The sequence below is a fragment of the Pinus tabuliformis genome, chromosome X (genome assembly GCF_031772625.1).
Source record: "Pinus tabuliformis cultivar Carrire ecotype Pingquan chromosome X, CPIR1, whole genome shotgun sequence".
In the NCBI taxonomy this organism is placed as follows: domain Eukaryota; kingdom Viridiplantae; phylum Streptophyta; class Pinopsida; order Pinales; family Pinaceae; genus Pinus; species Pinus tabuliformis.
This window is the reverse complement of record NC_142308.1, coordinates 1,208,986,263-1,209,008,142: the sequence shown is the minus strand read 5'-3', so window position 1 is coordinate 1,209,008,142 and position 21,880 is coordinate 1,208,986,263. Positions and strand designations below refer to the sequence as shown.

At 34.5% G+C, this 21,880-nt stretch overlaps 1 protein-coding gene across 1 annotated transcript; it reads left to right on the top strand.

The window, feature by feature from the left end:
• Positions 1 to 11,897: 11,897 nt before the first annotated feature.
• Positions 11,898 to 14,044, top strand: LOC149144310 (UDP-glycosyltransferase 74E1-like). The gene is made up of 2 exons (XM_089446998.1): positions 11,898 to 12,632; positions 12,728 to 14,044. Exons 1-2 carry the CDS (start codon positions 12,170 to 12,172, stop codon positions 13,663 to 13,665), a joined length of 1,401 nt encoding a protein of 466 aa, XP_089303124.1. The 5' UTR covers positions 11,898 to 12,169; the 3' UTR covers positions 13,666 to 14,044.
• The last annotated feature ends 7,836 nt before the right edge of the window (positions 14,045 to 21,880 follow it).

Below are 21,880 nucleotides of genomic sequence, written 5' to 3'. Positions count from 1 at the left end.
TTATCAATTTCCTTGCCTGTTGTTCATCACTTAGCATCATAATGCAATTTGTTGCCTTCTCTTGATCACATGTTGCTTCAAGTTCTCCTTAGAATTAACCAAATTAGAAATGTTCCAAACAATAATTCTAACCCGCGACCAATATAGCTAGTTCAAGTCAAAAAAGTACTTTTGGTGGGTAACAATCACCATTGGAAAAATAGGGATAAGCAAAGGTTGGAAAAGAGGGGAAAAATAAGTAGAAACCCAAACGTGTCTTTATATCATGATATAAAGATGCAACATTGAATGCACTCAAATGGTATAATGTGGGTTCTACCCACTACTAAGTTGTTTGAAAAAAGTGGATAGATTATCCTTAAGTGTCTAGTGGGGCCCAAAAAAACCATATCTTTTTCTCACGAAGAGATTCCTGGCATAAAGCTTTATGTTCCATTGGGCCTATTAAGGGTTTTTTCTCATGTTCTTGGAGATTGATACCAATATACTCAAGGTTGAAACTACTAACAACTATGTTTTGAGTCATTCATATCATAATAATCACAGAGTATTAGCCATTGTAGAACCATATAAGGGTGTCTTTGTGCCTTAAAGTTGCCCGGAAGTGGATATTATCTTCTCTCTTTTGTTGAAAAACTTGTTAGGTGTGTGAACATGATCTCCATGGTATGAGTCTGACAGGGTGTCCTTGGATAGGCTAAGGTTCACTTCTAAATACTAACATATGTTATGTGCATGAAAAGCATTTTAAATATGAAACTGTGCAAACTATATTCATATCCAACTTTTCTGAAAATCTAATTTATTAAGTAATTTTTTATTTTTAGTGTTTGTCTACTGATCTATTTTTGAACAAATAATTTCTTCTCTTATTAATTTTCCTATAAAGGCAGTTCCAAAATCTCATTAACTACCACTTGTAAGATTATTTTACATCTGCTTCTCAAGAGAATACTAAGTGCCACAGACAATGATCAAGACTCCTTATTTTGTGTATCTTGTCTGTTGATTGAAACAAATTTAGACTAACATAACTAAGATGAGTGAAACAGAGAAGACATACCTTCGTTTGTGCTCACATGCACCATCAGAGCTTTAGTACGTGTCCATGAGCTTTTGCAAACAAATTAACTTAATTGTCATTGAAATGCAATGGGTAGTGCTACAAATAACAAAAAGAAATAATTTCAATTACACCTCTTTTACAAAAATAACAAAAGAAATTTCCAACTTCTGTAGAATCTCTCAAAACAAAACACCATTTTTGCAACCTCTGGATAAATATTTCACATGAGACTTATAAAAATCTCCAAGCAACAAGAAGAAATATTAATTGGGCACATGGAAATGGGATGAAAATTTCTATCACGTTGCAATTGGGAAGCATCAAAAGAAACTTGAAAAGATATTATCCATGATATGCACATAAATATATTTTTTATACAACAATATTTCTATTTTGGCACCTGTGGATGTGCTCAACCATACAAGGGAAATAACAAGAAAAAGACCACCTAGCTAGTTGTAAATTCTTCAGTGACTAAAAGGTGAATACAATATCCTTCCTTTGAGAACATGAGAAAACCATCCATAGAGCTAACAAATATTGAAATAACTCCACTTGGATGAATTCTTCAATTCCCTAAAACCAAGCGTTCAAATCAATAAGTATTTCTTACCCTGCATGAAAAATAGTATGTACAAAAATCCATTACAGTTGGCGAGATCTTAGTGTCCTTTCTTTCAGTGAAAAGGCATTTCATCAAATAATTATAGAAGAAAAAAGAGAGTATAATCATTGACCAACCTTCATAAAACGATGTGAAGGCAAGGATCCACCAGATGGGTTCTGCAACAAAGTAAAAAATTAGCTTTTCTCATGCAGAGATCTTGAAAAAGTAGGAGGATTTAGAAATCTAGATTGAGAGGAGATGTACCTAATTGAATTTGTTCTCTCCAATAAACCAATCAATCATTTGACCCCAAATTTCTCTTTCTCTCCATAAAGCTGAGATCATGGGCGTATTAAGTCACTTCTAGCTATAGATGGAAATGAATCTGCTTGAACGGATAATCATGTTGCAAGAAAATCGGTTATTTGGGAAAATTCCAACTAGTAAGGGTTCATCGACTTCCAAATGGAAAGGGACTACATCAAATTTACTTAGTAAAATCCAAATGGCAAGGTTTAGTGTTCATCGATCATGAAAGTTGCATTATTCCCACCCTTTCCTGTTGTTGGTGACATGCAGGTTGTTGTTCCTAACATCCTTCCAACGAAATCGTGTTTTTTGTGTTCTCTTAGCCAAAAAATCATATAAATAATACCTTAGAATATATATATTATTATATCATATATTAAGACCCTCTAAGCCCTATTATAACCCCAATATATCATTTTGTAATTTTTCTATTTTTAATGCCCCAGTATGAACGCATGTGATATAATCTTGGTTTGTCAGTGAAGCCCCCGTGGCAATGGGCTTCAATAGCCAAGAAGATATTTTAATCATATGTTAGAACTTGTTCTAGAGTATTGAACAATCTTGCAGTTGAGTTTTCTCCATCATCTCACCTTGTATCTGACAGGAGGGAAATGATGGTCATCTACAAGCTTTAGAGCCACATCAAGTGAGCCTGAGCCACAACTTGCCATACCAGATTCAGAGTTGTATCCAGAGAAAAATATGCCCTTGAGCATGCCTTTTGTTGATGATCAACCTTAAACTATCCATGTGGGGTTGAGACACCTCTTCAAAGAATTAGGGACACTTCCTCTAACAGAAGACTTCAGCTTCTTGCCAGTTTTGGAAGAGTTCCAGGAATTGCATTAAGCATTCCAGAGTTGGTGGTCATCCTTAAACCATCACAGGTTGAGACCTCCCTTTCAAGGTTGAAGGTTTCTCTCTTCAAAACATGAGGAGAACTTCCTCTAGCAGAAGACCTCATCTTCATGCCAGATTTGGAAGAGTTCCAGGAACTGCACTAAGCATTCTAGTGTTGGTGGTCATCCTCAAACCAACCCCCCTTGTACCAACATTTCAGAGAGCACATTCAGCCTAGTGCTGCCATGCATTTTTTCACATTTTGTGTTACAACTCTCTTCTTGGACTCATTCATACCCCTTCGGATTAAGGGGGGGATGTTTGACATCTAATCCTCTATGGGTTGGTGGAATGTGAACAACCATCGTAGTCCAAGAGACCACCTGAAATATGAATCCAAGGGTCACACCATGTACTATAAATATATATCATGTCAATAATATATGCAATCAATGCTTATCATCTACATTAGTTGTTTGCATTCCATGTGAGTTTAACACTACTGGTAACACAAACTAAATTTCTTTACTCTTTCTTCCATGGAATTAGGATTGTAAAACTCAATCCTCTCTTTTTAAGGTGCTGGAAAACAGTAAAAAATTATTTGTACTTTATCTTTCTCATCTTTAATAGACAACACATACCGCAATAGGTTTGTCAATTTTGCTACAAAATCATCCATAGTTAGCTACCCTAGCCTTAACTCATGGAATTCCTTAGCACAATCATCATAATATCACTCACTCAGGTACTGAGACTTAAACTATTTCTGAAATTCCTCCTAAGAAACTATCTTCTCCTCCAACATATGTAAACTTCTATCATATTCCCACCAGAGAATAGTTTTTCCCTACAGCTGGTAAATAGCCAATCGGGTCTTCAAATTACTTTCGTACTCATATACCTGAAATTATTTTGGCATGTTAAGAAGTCAAACTTCCACATCTTGCTCTTTTTCCACATCAAAAGTAGGGGGTTTGATTTTCCTAAACTCTCCCTGTAAATCCATTTTCTTCTTTTCTTCTGTGATTTTGGATATGTCTTATCTTATTCTCCTCCACTTTCAGACTTCTTTGAATCTATTTCCACCTCTTTGCCTTTCCACCCTTCTGGTTCTATGCTTCTATGGCTAGACTTCTCAGTCAACTCCCTTTTCATTCATTCCTACTCTTCACTATCCCTCAACAGGTGTTGATTGTTGTTTCTGAGATGAGTCAGTTCTTGTTGCAAGTTTCTAATAAACCCCATAAACTGAGAGTTTGGCAGAGTGCTATGCCCTCTGAATTCAACATATATCTCTTCACTGCCTATTATGGCTAGAGCTCTTCACCGCCTGTTATGGATGTTCTCTACCATTATGTAGCAACCTGCTTCACTTATGTACCTTATAAAAGAGTATTACCTGCTATCAGTATTTCGTAATAGTATTTATACACATATGTTTCTTGACTCTGATGGTCCCTTGCAGAGCCGATGCTAAAAATGGGCATGGGCTCTAATACCACCTGTCACAAACATCTTCACTACTGTGATTTTTTTTTCCATTTGTATTAACAGCAAGAGATATTGTCTTATGCTACTTACTTGTTGTAATGTCATCCATTTCATACTTGATTTTCATGAGAGGAATTAAAAAATTGTAACCTTCACTTCACATTAAAGATGAACTTATGATGTACCTACATTTCCTACATACTTTGCCCTATGCCTTACGACTAGTATGAATATCCACTATGATGTCAAGTAAGCATACTATGTAAATTGGTTTATGGTATATCCCTTTCACGTTTGTTAAACTTGGTGTTAAATGGCGACGGTGTAACTTTTTTTTAACTCTAACTAGCCCTTGTTCTTGTAAATGTTGTTCTATTCCTTCATGAATTTATTTACTTGAATTACCATTTGGTGTTATATTCATTGGACCATATAATTTGATGGGCGCATGGTCATCCATGGTTCTCATTGGCTATTAAACATGTTAATAATCAAAGCTTGGGGAAATCGATAACATTATGTATATTGTTTAAAACTCATTCCTAAGGTTTTATTAGCACATTACATCAATTAAATGCTCCAATGCATGAAAACCAGATGGTGTTGAAGGTTGTATGCCTCGGGGATCGAGTGGCCAATCCTCTCCGGCCAACGAATCAAACACCATGTGGATATTGCATTGGAGGTTCAGATCTTGGTTTTCATGGACGGCGAGGAAGGGTTGAGGTGATCCAACAATTCATTGTGTGTCTCTCAAACCCTAAACCCTCTTGACTGAATTTTCCCTTGTCATTTGTTGGGTAACCTATCCTAGAGATGCCAAGTGATAACAAGTGAAATCAAACAATTGCCTTGGTTTATCTTGTATTCGTGTCAACAACTTCATTCATTGCTTCTACAGGCGCATAACTGATCGATTGAGGTTTTCATGGCTTGTGATCTCCCCTGTTTATACCCACCCCATCTTTATTATGCCCACAAAAGACGGCAGTGTGGTTTGTAATGAAACTCACAACTTTTTCCCTCTAGGGTTTCGATTTCGACCATAACAGCAAGAGTGCTTATCAAATGACTCTACTGGATAGGTATTACTCGCGCTCCATAGGTAAGGTTTCTTTAAGAAATTTTATTATTAGTGCTCTGGAATGCACAATTTAGAGCTCTATGTACTTCTCAAATTGTTCTTTTTTCCCTTTAATACTCTCGTCTTGTAATTGAAGATCTAGGTTTCCTTTCCATAGGGGAAAATGCATCATAATTCGGTGTTGCAACTTATTCTTATTTCCCTGCTATGCATATGGCAAAGCGAGCTTATGGATTCTTCCAGCCCCAACCATTCAGTTCCTCTATTAGGTATTAACATATTACACTTTCCTTATTTATTTTTCCTTCTCCTTTTAATGTAGGATTTTCAGCATTATGTTTAGTGAATAACATGCTTAATTTTGTGTACCTCTTTTGACCCATCTTCAGATGGAAGGGGAAAAAATCTACGACAACTCTTATTACAGATAGCCAATTATATTCGTTCGATTTGGGCTTGTAGTTGAATTTGAACCCTTTCCAATCTCAAGGAAACCTTTCTCACTCGTGTTTAATTTTTTTTTTCCTTCTACACGTATGGAGGCAGTATTAACGCCTAGATTTTTTAACCCATTCCACCTTAGAAGGCGTTCATAGGCTAAGAGCACTTTGTACTCCTACAGTTCTATTCGACACATCCATTCCAATGATCGGTTTTACGACGACTGCTCAGATGGGGTCTTTGTCTGGTTTATGCTTGTTGTTACATGACTTAAAGTCATACTTATCGTCCATTAACAAATACTTCCTAACTCTCCTAGTGAAGTGGCAATCATATAGCTTTACTTTCCAAATTTATAGCCCTTGGGGGAACTTTTTGTATAAAATAACTTGATCATGGTTAATTCTATCTAACACATTGTTCCATTCTATAACGCATCTTGTAATAGTTATTATATCACTTGTTATTTTATTCTTTTCTAGAAATGTATTGGAACAGAGGAAACAATGTGTTAATCCAGTGTGAAGCTTGTAAAGCATAATTAGATTTGTTACAATTAGAATCCCTTCTATTTCAATATGTTTCGATACTGACAAGTGTATTTTCATTTCTTTCATTCATAGTGTTTACTAAATTCATGCTTTACCTAACGAACATTGAGCATATTGTTCGATTTAATTGTTGAATTTGTCATCTTCTTGAGGTTGAAAAATATTCTCTGATATTCTTAATAATGGTTTCTCAAAACAAGTTGAACCTCTAATTATCTGTTTTTTTAATGTATTTGGTATCGAAGATGATATTTAACAACAGAGTATATATGTGTCTAGCTAGCGTGCATAGTTTCATTTACCTTATCTCCTAGCTGGAAATTCACTTCCTTATATGGTAACAGAGCATTGATTTATACGTTTCTATTTCTATCCGAACATGAATTCGGCAGAGGCATATCTATATGCCCTGGTTACCATAGTGTACGAATATTTCTAGGTTATTGAATTTCCTAAAGGATTCAAATCTAATATCTAGTTGAAGCTTTGTTTTCGCTTAATTGTATCTTGTTTCCAGATATTGTTGCCCATCCTCTCATATTGAGGCAGTTGGTCCTCTTCCATTCCTTTTTATTTATATTAAGAATTTCTACCGGTTATGTTCTCTAGTCTAAGTACTTTCCTTTAATAGTTCAAGTACCAATTTTTTAATTAACGGGGTTCTCTATGGCCACCATGATTATGTATTCAGATCTAGATATTTCTACTTCCTAAGGAAACAAAATAATGTTATTATGAATTTTCTGATACTAGCGTACTGAGGTTAAAAGTTTTACATTCACCGAAGAGATTTATATGGGTCAATCAGCCTCATAAGCTAGGAGTCACAATATTTTGACACTGCCTGAGTGTAGGAAACTATAACAAGTTTTCTCCATGGCTATCTAGTCATTAAATTTGACCCTAGGCCCCCCAACTTCCACACAAGGTTCTTGTCTGTGAATTACAGAGTTAAAACTTATTGAGTTAAATTCTTCTCCAGCATGTTGATTCATGATATGGTATTTATCTTCTAGCAGAAGTAAATTATTTTGGAAATCACCTACAATACCTATATGTGTACATGAAATCACCAGCTTATGCAATTTTAGAAAAAATATTAAATTTGTTACGTATAACTACACCAAACAATAAATTTGACATGAGACTTTTCCATGGAACTATTTCTAATTACCGCGAGCCCCTCGACAGGATACAAAACCTATGCATAGAATCTTCGTGTATAACATATCTAAATCTCATTTAAGCTACTACTCTTCGTATATGTAATTATTTCCAAAAACCGCCAAGCAAAAGAATTTTCAATTTGTAAACAAACAGAATGGCTTTAGTATAAAATAATAAATAAGATAAATGTTTTTCTTTTAAATCAACAATCAGAAACTCTAACCGTAGGCCAACTAGATCTACTTGGGATGAACAACTTTCCACCCAACCATGAACTTTCACCACTGGTTTCCCTCGAGCTAAGATCTCATTACCCCTTAATCAACAATCTCTTGTGATTCTAGACAAGGTATTTTTATGCCTTGCTTCCCTAACATACTTTTCCTTAGCAACATCCCACTTTCTAGGGTCTACCAACCCAATAGCCTAGGCTTTTTCCTATATTTCGAAAAAGGTATCTCTGATTTTTCCTTGAAGCCCGCATTTTTCTCTCGCAAGGTTTTATTCACCCTTACTAGGTGTTCTTTCCACACTAAGTGATTTAATAGGTGTTCTTTCCACACTAAGTGATTTAATAGATTTTTCTCTCCAATCATATTAAATCTCATTAAGCAACTCTTAGGGCCTTTTAGGAGTGATTTTATGGAAGTTTCTCTTGATCTTATCCATCTACATTGGTTTCCAGATTTGGGCAATGATCACTATAAGTGTTTTTTCCTCAAATAATCTCTAAATTTTTTTATTTTTTATTTTTTCATTCATAAAATTTATTTATGACATCATCATATTTTATTTCAAATTGAATTCACAGTAGCAGTTGTCTATAACGAGACTTTTTGAAAGCCTTTCCGGCGGGTTTTTCCGGTCGAAATCCGGCAGGAATTTATTGGAATCGCAAGTTTGATAGCTAGTTTCTGCACAATGAAAGCGTCCCAGGGGTTTTAGAGGGTGCTGAATCCAAATATGCAGTTAAAAAACCATTTTAACTGCAAGAAATCAAGATTTAACCACAATTTCTTCCGCCGGATTCCGTCACTGAAATCTCCAAAAAATCACATTATAGACAACTCCAACGAAAAATAGTTCAATCTAAAATAAATATTATTTAAAAAAAAAACAGAAAACTATCAAGTACATTTGCTTCCCGTGCAAGTAGGTAAGCCCATGATGGAATGATAGCCGTGTGAAAAAAGTAATGTGAATTTTTTATTTCGAATTGAATACTCTAATCGTGCTGTAGCTATCAGTTCTAATAATTCCATTAGTGGGAGATCATTTCTTGCCGAGACTGATGCAGAGGCATTAAGTCTACACCCGTCTTTATAGTGTCCATTGTCAAACATGGTGGAAGGTTGGATAGGCCATCCATTATTGATGATAGCGAGACGAGCTGTTCGAAGTCAAACTGTCCAAATCCAGTGGGGTTCACCTTTCACCTCATAGACTCAATGAAATATTGATTATCCATTAGTTTTTCAATAATGGTTATGATGTCTCCAGGGCTGCATTTTTTGCAAAGTTTGGGCGTTTGGATTTTGTGCAATGGATTCATTACTATTCATTTCTGCAATTGAATGGTCGCCAAAGGATTGAGGGTCTCCAATCACCGGTTATAATAGGATAGATCCAATATCATCCCTTCACAAACAAATTGAATGAGAGGTCGTTTATTATTGGGATGTCCAGTTAATAAGGTAGGTGAACAATAAGGTGAAGAGATTCATAATAGTTTAGAAAAGGAAAAAGTGATATTATGTTTTTTCTTGAGTTATTATCTAAAATTTTATTTGTAAAATTTTGAATGTGAAAATGCGTCTTGAAAAGAAAAATGATACTATAAAAGAACCGCTATTAATACAATTCAAGACTATTTTAGTCGCAAAGTTAAAATAAGAAAAAGTCCTATAAATGGTATTTTTTACTTTTAATTTGATGTTCAATGAGGAATGTCTATATTTGAAATTGCAATTTGATCACTTGAGAATGTATTTCTTATTTTAATTAATAATATTTTTTTATAGAATTTTTTTTAATTAAAAAATAAATAGAAAGAAAAAAAAGTGACTCAAAGTTGAATTTTGTAAGCATTGTAATTATAGAAAATTATTGATGATAATTATTATGATGATTAATGTTTAAAATCGAAATGGTTTATTAAACCTTTAGTACCTTAAAAAAATTTAGCATTTTATTTTTACTTAGGAGGAAATAGTAAGAGAAGTATTTCAAAATCATAGTTTGTTAAGTTAAAATTTCAAGAATTTTGGTATTGTGATAAATGTTTTGACATTTAAAACTAATATGAGTATAAGCTAGAGAAACTAAGAAAAAATAATGATTTCCATCTTCAACAGATGTGATGAACTTTTTCATTCACTATGAAGCTTTAAGGAATTTTTTCTTAGTTTAATAATGTTTACTTTCTTCTTTATACTATTAAAAATAAAGAGATATTTTTTATTTTCAAGATTTGGGTTGATAATTTATTAGTTTTTTTTTCCTTAAATTTTTTACTACCCCTTAATTTCTCCTTAAATTTTGCTATAAAAATATTTTTAATATTATCCTTATTTTGCAAAAAAATCCCCTTCATCCTCCAATGTTCTAGCCAAGACTAGGCATCCTTATGCCTTCCTCCCATCCTCCCTTGTGCCAAAGCTAGTGATTTCCACTAAAAATAGATTTTTTTTTTTGGAAACCCCTTTCTTTCATGCTATTTAACTTCTTCTTATGCATAATATGTCTATTCATAGCCATGCTTTGAATCTAGAAAGGACTTGTAAGATGTCTAGTCATAGCCATGCTTTGAATCCAGAAAATACTTGTCTTGATTAGGAGTATAGGATAGTCTTGATTATGAGTATAGGATAGGGTGTATTTCTGTTAATCTTGAGATTGTAGGTTACAAAATTCGTTTGGATATGTATTATCTTCCTACACAACTCTCTAGAGATATTACAACCCAAACCCCACATCCATAGAGAATAATAAAAGTGAACTCAGTCTCAAACATGAGTTTCTTTTTATACCTTATCCAAATATCTACCTACTTACAATTGTTTTCAAGTCCACAATAAGCTTCACAACCTCCATTTATCTTTTTCTCAATGCTATAATTCCACTTGAACGTGTAATGATATTTATTCCAAGATAATTGTATGAATGAACTTCCTCTAAATTGTTGTTGTCATATATGAAAGTATCATGTGTGATCCTTTTGGATTTAATTATCGTGACTTCTTTTTTTAGGCATGAAGTGTTATATACATATTGTAATAGAAATATTGGAGGATTATTAGTTGTTTGCCAAGTTTATAATGACTCCTCCTCACTAAAAGAAAAATATCTTCGACATAAAGGAGAACAATTATGACTATAACAGTGAGAGTGGTAGCTTATTAATATATTTGACAAAAAGAATAGTGGATGAGGGTAGCTTATTAATATATTTGACAAAAAGAAGAGTGGATGAGGGACACCCATGCTTGACTCCAATATTGTAATTAATTTCTTCCAACCAATGCTTACTGGTCTACAATGTGGCAATAACATTCTCATACAACCTTGTCACAACAACCATCAACTAGAAAAGAACCATTATCTCTTTTAATATTGACAAAAAGAATAGGGTATGAGGGACACCCATGCTTGACTCTAATATTGTAATTAATTTCTACCAACTAATGCTTACTGGTCTACAATGTGGAAATCACATTCTCATACAACCTTGTCACAACAACCATCAACTGAAAAAAACCATTATCTCATTTAATATTTTAAATAGATTTATGGATGACATAAAAAATTTAAGTCAATAAAATAGCAAAAAATATATATTTTATTATTATGACACTTTTGACCAAATGTACCTAAATAGTAAATAATCTCAAAATTTACCCAAATAGTAAATAGTAATATTATTTATTTTATGAAGAATCTTTTCCTTATCGTTAAAAATTATACTATTATTTTAAATCTCTTTTTTCCCTTTCTGATTAATATCTGTCCATTCTGTTTTCTATTATATTGTGCGCTGTGTAATTTGAAATATCACATTTAGTTGTAATTTGAGAAAACCTTAATCAATGTGTACATCAACATCATCATACTTTATTCATTTAATACAAATACTGCTAACTGCTAACTTATAATGAGAAAAAGATAAATTTTATGAGCAAATCTGTGCAATATACGTAACTATCACGGTAACTTAATTAAAAGTAAAATTATTGAAAGTGACACTAGTGGTGCCAAATCTCCGAAAGTGCATTATTTTTTCCTAGCTTATTTAGGACTATGTGGTCCTAAAGGATTCATTTTCTTCAGACTAGTAATGGGCAGATATAGATTTTGGTTTTGGTAGTGAAAATTAAAGGAAGAGTGAAAATATAGATTTTCTTGTGGTTTGTTGGAGAAAATGAGTCAGCCTCCTCTAAATAAATTAGCTACATAGGAAGAGCAACAAGGATCAGTCTACAGCCTCAGACAAGTGTGATTTTGAATGGTTGGAGGGGATCAGTCGAGAGCCTGCGACAAGTGCGAATTTGAATGGTAAGAGGCTCTGTGCAGTATCTATTCGTGGCGAGTCTCTGGAATTTGTGAGGCAGATGGAGTACAGCAAGTCTCGCGTTATGGTGGTGCCCTATTCAGCACAAGGTCATATCAATCCCATGCTGCAGTTCGCCAAGCGGCTCGTCTCAAAAAAGGTTATGGTCACGTTTGTGATGACGGACGCCATCCGTGAGGAGATTTTGCAGGCACAAGATGCATTAATCTCCTCTCAGGAACTCCAGTTTGAAACTATCACAGAGGGACTTCCTCAGGATTTGGAACGCTCCAAGGACTTCGAAATGACGATGCAGATGTTTCGAAAGGTGGGAGTTCCCAGCTTAACAAATCTCATAGAAAGGCTGAACGCTCAAGGAAACAATATATGTTGCATCGTTTACGACTCCTTCCTTCCATGGGTTCATGAAGTTGCAAACAAGTTTAATATTCCTCTTGCCTTTTTCTGGACGCAATCCTGTGCAGTTTACTCCATCTATTGCCATTTTAACAGAGGATTAATGAGTATGCATTCGATTCCGATGCTTTCTTTTTGTCATTTTTTCTTTATCTTGCCGACATCTGAGTTTAATTTATGTTTTTTTGGAACTTGTGTGCAGCCATCCCGGTAGACGGAACAGGGAAAACGATGGACGAGATAGAAATTCCCGGATTGCCACTGCTGAACGTCTCGGAGTTGCCGGGCTTTCTGCAACCTTCGAATATCTACACCTTCCTGTTGCGATTGCTAATGGATCAGTTCGATCCATTGTCAGAGGCAAAGTGGGTTTTGGGAAATTCGTTTGAGGAGATTGAATCGGGAGAAATAAACTCAGTCAAAGGGATAGCTCCGATTCGCACTGTAGGCCCGCTTTTACCCTCGGCCTTCTTGGACGGACAGAATCCCAGAGACACAGACTATGGTGCACATTTGTGTAAAGCCGCAAAATGCATGGATTGGCTGAATACGAAGGAACCTGCTAGCGTTGTGTATGTTTCCTTCGGAAGCATGGGGGTTCTCTCAAAGGAACAAATTCATGAAATAGCTCTTGGGCTGAAGGCCAGTGGATACTGTTTCATATGGGTTATTCGTCCGCCTAACAATGAAGAATGCCTGCCAGAGAGTTTCTTGTACGAAACTTCCGAGCAAGGGCTGGTCGTTCCTTGGTGTTATCAGCTGGAAGTGCTGTCTCATGCCTCTGTCGCTGCATTTATGACGCACTGTGGATGGAACTCGACGCTGGAAAGCCTCACCCTGGGTGTGCCCATTTTGGCGGTTCCTCAGTGGACCGATCAGGCAACTAATTCCAAATACATCGCAGAGAAATGGAAGACGGGATTGAGATTGCATAAACGATCAGCAGACGGACTAGTGGGAAAGGAGGAAGTCGAGAAATGTATCAAGATGATTATGGAAAGTGATGTGGGCGTTGAGCTGAGAGAAAACGCTCTACGGTGGAAGACATTATCGAGGGAGGCGATGATGGAAGGCGGATCTTCCGATAAGAATATTGAAGAATTCGTTCAAGAGATTCTTGGCGAAGAATGGCGATCATAATTGTCTGTTTCAAGTCTTACTGTTTGCTTACCTGCTGGTATAGTAATTTCTTGAACAAAGATGATGAATATAAGATTGTTAGAAAACCCTAGTCTGATCCGTCATCTGTGAATTGTAATTGTAGGATGGCCCACCATCTGTGGCGGGTACTTTGTCATGTATCAGGATAAACCGTAGTATGGTCAGCACAATTCTTTTCGGATCCACCATTCGTGAGGGGTAATCTTGTTATTGTTTTATCTGGATTTATCCTTAGTATTGGTGGATGCGAATAGGATTGATTTGCTTTCATCAATTTCCTGTCCTTCAAGATCTGAGAGAGGGAACACCTCTTTGAAAGCATAATTTTCTCCTCCTAATTTCCTATTAAGAAAATAATTGAAGGGAAGTGTTTTTTTTTAAATATGAAAATTATCATTTATGAATGATTTTGGTGAGATAGTAAGTTGAAGTTTTAACTGTTATTAGTCCCTGCCCACGGCAAAGCAGGGACTATCTCGATTGCTAGGCGTGAAGTCATATTAGTTTTTGTTGACCGCCCTTTTCACCAAAATTTAATCCAGGTTTTGACATCACAATTTCACTCAACGAAACTTTAACCAAACTTTTCACTTACACCTCATATTGGAAACTTCACTTGTCTGGATGCACATTACAATGGGACATCGTTATTTTATCCAAAGTTTATTTTTTAATCCAAAAAGGCAAAGTTCTGAATTCACGAAATATCCAAAGTTTTTGGCTAGCTGCTCCTATTCGGAGAGTGAATGCAGGGCATATTCAAAATTTTTTGCTATTCTTATTCTGAGTAGTTGTTCCTCCATTTTTTATCATATCCAAAATATTTGACATGCTGGGTGGTGGTTGTTCCTCCATTTTTTTTAGCATATCCAAAGTATCTGTCATGCTGGCACTACTATTTTCCTGATGCCACATGTTGTCACATGTTCTCACTGCCCTGCATGCATGTTCTCGCTGCCCTGCCACATCTATTTTCCCACAACCCACATGTTCTCCACATATTGTGAGTCAACCACCTTATTCTCTTATTTATGTCGAGTAAAAACCCATAGCACAGAAATCTGATTGAGCACAAAAATCTGATTTAGGTCGAGTGAATAACCATAGCACAGAAAATAGTTACTCTGTATTCCTTGCTTGACCGCTTCCGGCCGCTCAAATTCATGTTTCACTAATGAATGGATTAAGGGTGGAGCAACTGATACTGGCCAGTTAATGAAGCTCAACAGAGAAACTCACATCTGATACTTGCCAGTTAATGAAGCTCAACAGAGAAACTCACCGGGAGAAGATTAACAGAGAGACTCATGCGGAGACGAGTAATGTATTTCTGCCATCAGAACAGGATATCAGTCACTTGAGGTGGCCGGAATATTAGTCACCGGAGGTGGCCGAAATGGTTGGGTTTGTTGTGGTTAAAGTGGAGACTTCTTTCTTCTAATTCCCATGCACAGACAAAGTGAACCTGTCAACACATATTCCAGAGAATACATATTTCAGAGAATAATTGGTAAGTCAATTCTATTGTTTTTGCAGTTCACAAATTCTAAACACTAGCGAGCATAAAAAAATGTCCAGCAATGTCCAGCAAAACGCACTAACCCGCGTGCAAAAAGAATGTACAGCCAAATTCTTGCATTTAATGTAATCCTTTTTTAATTCTGGCATTTAATGTAATCCTTTTTTAGATTCATTTACTTTCTCTATTCATATATTTTTTTATTTTCATATATTTTTTATGTTCATTTATTTTGTCTTCTTGCTTGTAATGTAATCCTTTTTTAATTCTTGTATGTAATGTAATTTTTTTTGATTCATTTACTTTATCTATGTAATTTTTTTTATATTCATTTACATTCATTTACTTTAACTATATAATCTTTTTTTTATATTCATTTACTTTTATCTATATAATTTTTTTTATATTCATTTATTTTTATCTATTTTATTTTATCTATATAATCTTTTTTATATTCATTTACATTCATTTACTTTCTCTATGTAATCTTTTTTTATATTCATTTACTTTTATCTATTTTAGACAACCAACTAGCCGCATAACCACACAATTAATTAATTAGAGGATGCAAGTTGCAGGAGGTCATCCTCGCTCTACTACTAGCTTTGGTAGGCATAAAGTGTCAAAGTGAAACTTGCGACTCACAGTCCATAGTATGGCCTAATATTTGAGGCAAGAAATGAAAAACAAAAGTGAAAATGTATAATTACATATATCAAACCAAATTACCAACTATAGACCAACAGACTCCATTGTATATGACCAAATGTTTTGTTCTAATGTGCGAGCCGCTAGTTTGGGAGGGGAAGACAACCACGTTTGGGGTTTACCTGGGCACTCATTTACAAGGTTTATTTTGCGAGTTGAATCATTGAATCCTTGATCTTTTCAAATCATTTGAGCCATGGTAGCATATGCCCCACAATGGAATAAATGGTTGTGTGTCTTCCATGTATTTCCTCGGTCGAACCCTGGATGCCACTTCTTCACGCCGAGACCTCAATGCCACTTCTTCAAGTTGAGAACTGAAGCAGGTAGGTTCCCTTTCTTGTTACTACACTTGTTTTTAATTTCTTCTGTAGGTTCCCTTTCTTGTTACTTTACTCGTGTTTAATTTCTTCTGTATTATGCTTGAGGATTAACAAATTCATCCGGTGCAAGGGCACAGGTGTAGCTTCACTCGACTGGGGCCAACATATAGTGAGAAGACAGTCATATAACATTGACAGAGGAAGAGAAATAAGGGTACCTAGCTTGCATGCAAGCTAGGGAGCTTACTAATTTTTTTTTTTAATTAAAATTTTGTTTCATATATTGAAATAAATATTGACATTATATATATAGAAAAAAAAAAACTTATTAAAAAAAATAAACACTAACCTTATTTAAGAATTCCTTGTACAAGGAAGGATGCCAAAGCCTTCAGGAATTCCACGCTGCAATTACGTTTAGAAAAATGTTATCACTGTGATACTGGCAAAAGCCCCCCAAAAATTCTTCTTTTTTCCTAAGACCCCATTTTGACTAAATTTCATAATCAACAATGGAAAACTAATGAATAAAAAGGAGAACAACAGTGGTTCTTGAGTTCGTTTTCACTCATCTAGCAGGTTCTCTTTAGCGAACATGCATGATAGATAGTTTGGTAGCTGTTTAGCGAGCGAACATGCATGGAATATCTTAGGATAGGTTGGACAAGTGGTCACTAAATGAGCCCGCAAATTTACTTTATAGTTGATCAATTACTTTTCTAGTTGTGTGCTTCCATGTGTAAAAAGGAAAGAGTATTAAGATGTATAATTACTTTTCTAGTGGTGTGCTTCCATGTGTAAAAAGGAAAGAGTATTAAGATGTATGGCACGTCTTAGAAATCGAACATAGTAAACCCCTGTCCATATTTTTAGATAACTTAGCCATGTACAATCTCCTTTTTGAATCGATAACCAGGGTTCTAGTCATTAACAATTCTGCCGATGGTGGAAATACCTGAGTGTTGAACTTAGGTTGTGTTTTACTTTTTTGGAGCCGCATAGAAATCTATAAATCCTAGCTTGGTTCAAACACCGAACCAAGTAGCTTTAATGGAGTTTGTTTTCAGCCTTTCCTGACATATTATTGCACTTATTTATGTAGTTATGGGAATTTGATCTTTGCTTCCCTACGTTTATTATTATAATCATTGTGTATTCTATTAATTGACTTAGTTTTTTTGCAGCTCATAGACAAGTCTGCGATACTTAACTGAGCAAATGAGGTTTCAAATGTCATCAAGTTGTGAGAGTCATCTGTATCCTCTTTCTCTCACATTAAATATTGGACTAGTTTCTACAGAGATGTGTTGACGGTTGGATCCATGTCTATTTCAAATTGATGTCTAATCCAATCCAATCAGCTGATGTCTATTTCAAATTTTCTCTCTCTTCTCCTCTCCTCTCGTGTAGGCTGTGAGGTTACTTGTTTTGTATGCGACGAAATAGATGAGTGACTTGGGCTTTAAGTCTGCAAAATTTCTAGGCTGTGAAGTTACTTGTTTCATATGCGACGAAATAGACGAGTGACTTGAGCTTTAAGTCTGCAAAATAAATAAAAATTGCCGAGGTTGAGTATGGTAACTTGTCGGAGTAGATCCTCCAAGATAAATTCTTTCAAGTAGGCAGCGGATAAATAGTTCACCACTTGAAAGTGCCCAAGCAAGCGTGCGTGTATCATTATCTTGTAAGTTTATAAGTTTAGTCCTTGATTTGTGGCCCAAAAAGAAAAAAAAATAAGACTGGGGTAGAAGTGGTTTTACCATCCCGTGTAAAGTTTTCAGTGTGAATATATGAAATGCTTTTCGAGTTATTTTGTTTTAGCTGCTAGTTAACGTTGGCCAGTCCTGTCCAACAGTTACAAGGTAGGGTGGAAGGTCTTTGGTTGGAGTATCTGGGAGTCATCGTTACAAGGTATGGTGGAACGTCTCTGGTTGGAGTATGTGGGAGCCAATGAATTGGACCTATTGGTTTGGTTTCAAAATTGGTAACTTATTTTTATTAAGTATTGGTAAACCAACCAATTTATTGTATTTTAAATTTCATTATTTAAAAAAATTCAGAGCAAGTCATTTTGCTATACAAAAATTTTCATTATTGAAAAAAAATTTCATTATTGAAAAAAAAATCAGAATAAGTTTGTCCTATTGTGTTTTTAAAAACCAGTTCTTTGGTGAGAGCTCGACAGTTAGTGAAACTAACCTTCCTTAGTGATATTTAAGTAAAAAATTTGCAATGAGATATAAGCATGTGACCAATATAAAGATCAAATTGAAACCCACATTCAAAATAAATTGCAGTACCAGATCCAAAGCTTCCAGATCTAATTAATCAAGATAAATATTCTGGTTTTCGATAGCAATAATAGTCACACAAGTAAACCGCTTATTTTCACACAAGTAAGCTAGTTCTTCTTCATTAATAAATTATCATGAACTAATATAACTGTATTGGCTCCACTTGACCCGCTGCATTAACTACGCTAGTTCAAAGAAACAATATTACCGGCAGGGACTGCCGGCTGCATGCAGCGCTTGTTTGAACATATGGTTTTAATCCCGTATGCTTAAAAATGCTAGTCACACCTTTATTCATTATTCGGACTCATTTAGTAAGGTTATGTACTTAATAACATAGCACTCTCATTTGAACATATGGTTTTAATCCCGTATGCTTAAAAATGTCATTTGAACATATGGTTTTAATCCCGTATGCTTAAAAATGTTATTCAATCCCGTATGGTTTTTAATTTAATATTATATATTGTATTTTATTCTAATTAATCTCTTTTTTATGCTGGTTAATGAGATTTTTTTAATAAAATCACAAATAGCTTTAATATTATTAAGTTTTAATTTTATATACAATTATACATATTATGACCTAAAAACAAATATTTTAAATTTTATAATAAATTTTATTTATTCATAATTTTAATAAATTATGTTATTTATGTCTATTAGGATAGAGTAGATGGTGAGAACCAATATTTTAAATTTTATAATGAATTTGATATATTCATAGTTTTAATAAATTATATTATTTATGTTTATTAGGGCAGAGTAGATAGTGATAGAGTATTTTGTTAAAGTGTTTTTGTGGGGTAAGGGCTATTGGTTTTAAATTATGTAGATAAAAATTATGAGAAAAATTAGTGTAGCTTAAAACAGGTAAATTTTCTTTAATAATTTTAATGACTTAAATGCCTTAAATCTAGTGAAACCACAAATTAAACATATATATATATATATATATATATATATATATATATATATTACTTTTTTAATCTAAAAAAATAAATAATAATTAAATAATAATAATAATAAAATAAAAAATAAAATCACACTAAATATTTAAATATATTTTTCTCAAAAGTTTCAATTTATCCTATCTATTCTATTGGTAAAAAAACAAATGAAAAGCTATTTAAATTTATATTTTTCGCAAAAATTTCAATTTATCCCATCTATCTATTTAAATTTATATTTTTCCCAAAATTTTCAATTTATGCCATCTATCCCATTTTTTTCAAAAAAAACAAATGAAAAACTATTTAAACTTCTACATTTACAAGTTTCAATGACAAATGAAAATCTATTTAAGCTTTTACATTTATAAGTTTCAAAATTATAAAGCATTTCTCTCTTATTTTATCATAACAAGTATTGGAGTTTTTCTCTTAACACACATCGAAGTTTTAAATATGAAAATTCCAAAATTATACACATCGAAGTTTTAAATATGAAAATTCCAAAATTATACACAACTTATTTTCAAATAAATTTTTTTAATGAAATAAGATAATTTAAATGTATATTATATTATATTTATATTTAAATTAATAATTTTATTTTCAATATATATTTAAATTTTTTATAATAATATATATTTATATTATTAATAATATAAAAAAATATTCACTTTAGACATTTTATAAAATTTTATATAAATTATTTTTAAAAACTATTAATAATTTAGACATTTTATAAATTTTTATATAATTATTTATAAAAACTAATAATAATCTGTTGAATTGAAGTTTCTGTGATCTTAAGCTTTTGTGATCTTTATCAAGTTTATGAGAAAATTTTTTGGGATAAATCACATGATAATATATTTGTTGACGGGTTCGAACCAACTAGTGTGGTTCATCGTCAAGACAAGTTGATTCGAAACCTGTAGACAAATGTATTATCATGTAATTTACGCCCAAATTTTTTTCTCATAATAATAATTTATTATAAATATTTAAAAATTATAAAAACAAAAATAAATATATAAATACATAATCTATTTAAATAACATAACAAATTATAATTAATAAATGTAATTTTTAATATTACACATATATTTAAAAATATATATATAAATACATAATCTATTTTTTTTTCTAAGTAAAGGCTAATTCTATTAATAAAGGAAAATATATTTACATGGAGGTCAAGACCTCATAGGAAGCCGAAGCTGTCCAACAGAACTGACCCAGAGTACACAAGACCAAATAACTAGATGACCAGATAACCAGATAACCCGATCCCCGGGTTGAGATAACCAGATACACAAGACCCAGAATCCATGCATACAAAAATACTGGCCAAAATGGTAAACAACAGTACAGGACAGATGAGAGCTGTAGCCATGATATTTTCTGTGCTGCCCGGATAACCATATGCAAAACTGAAAGATCAAAGGCCTGATAAACTTGCCGAGCCAAGACCTGATAAAAAGCATATGAACATAAGATCTGATAAACATGCCGAGCCAAGACCTGATACAAAACACGTTGACAAAAGCCAGAATAACACAACACATAGGATAAAAGAACCAGAAGGGAAACTGCGACATCAGACGAGGTCCCGGAGGCATCATGCATCTGTCAGAGGGTCCCGAGCATCCTTCTCCACCCGGCAAGGAATGCCCATCCACGAATCATCAACATTGTCCCCAGCACCCGTATCGCTGCCACCTGGAGGAGCTGCCAAGCGCTGATTACCATCTGAGGGGTTCGTCGGATCAACCGAAGCCGAAATGTCCTGAGTATTATCTTCTGGAGGCTTGAGGACATCAGGGACATTCCCCTCAGCCTGCAATTCACCACGATCAAACACAATGCCTACATCTTCTCCTTGGAGCACGCTATCATCCTGAGACTGCGAAGTTGAGGTATGCACAGAGACACTAGGCCTATCTTCTTCCTCAGCCAAAATGACAGTGATGCTAGCCGAGAGAATCGGTCTGTTGAGACGACTGTGGAATTTAAAGCGGGTGGTTTGGAACGAATTATGCGGGAAGGGCTTACCATGATCAGAGGACGGGGAAGCCGAAGCCAAAGGGATAATGTTCTGGGGAGCAGGCTGAGAACGCCCACGGTTTCCACTGCTGCCTCCACGGCGAGAGCAACCACGGCGACGCACCATCGTCAAGGGAACAAAGTGACCTGAAGGAGATGAGGAACAGGGCCAGACGGAGCAGGTTCGAAGGTGGGAAAGCCAAGTAAAGGTCTTACACCGGATAAGCAACCAAGCTACCAGAGCGATACGAGGATGCAGGAATAAAGACAAGCTGATGAAGAGAGACCCGATGAGAATGACAACTGAAACAACCGACGAAGCCATGAATATAACAACCTGCGAAGAGTCTCGAACAG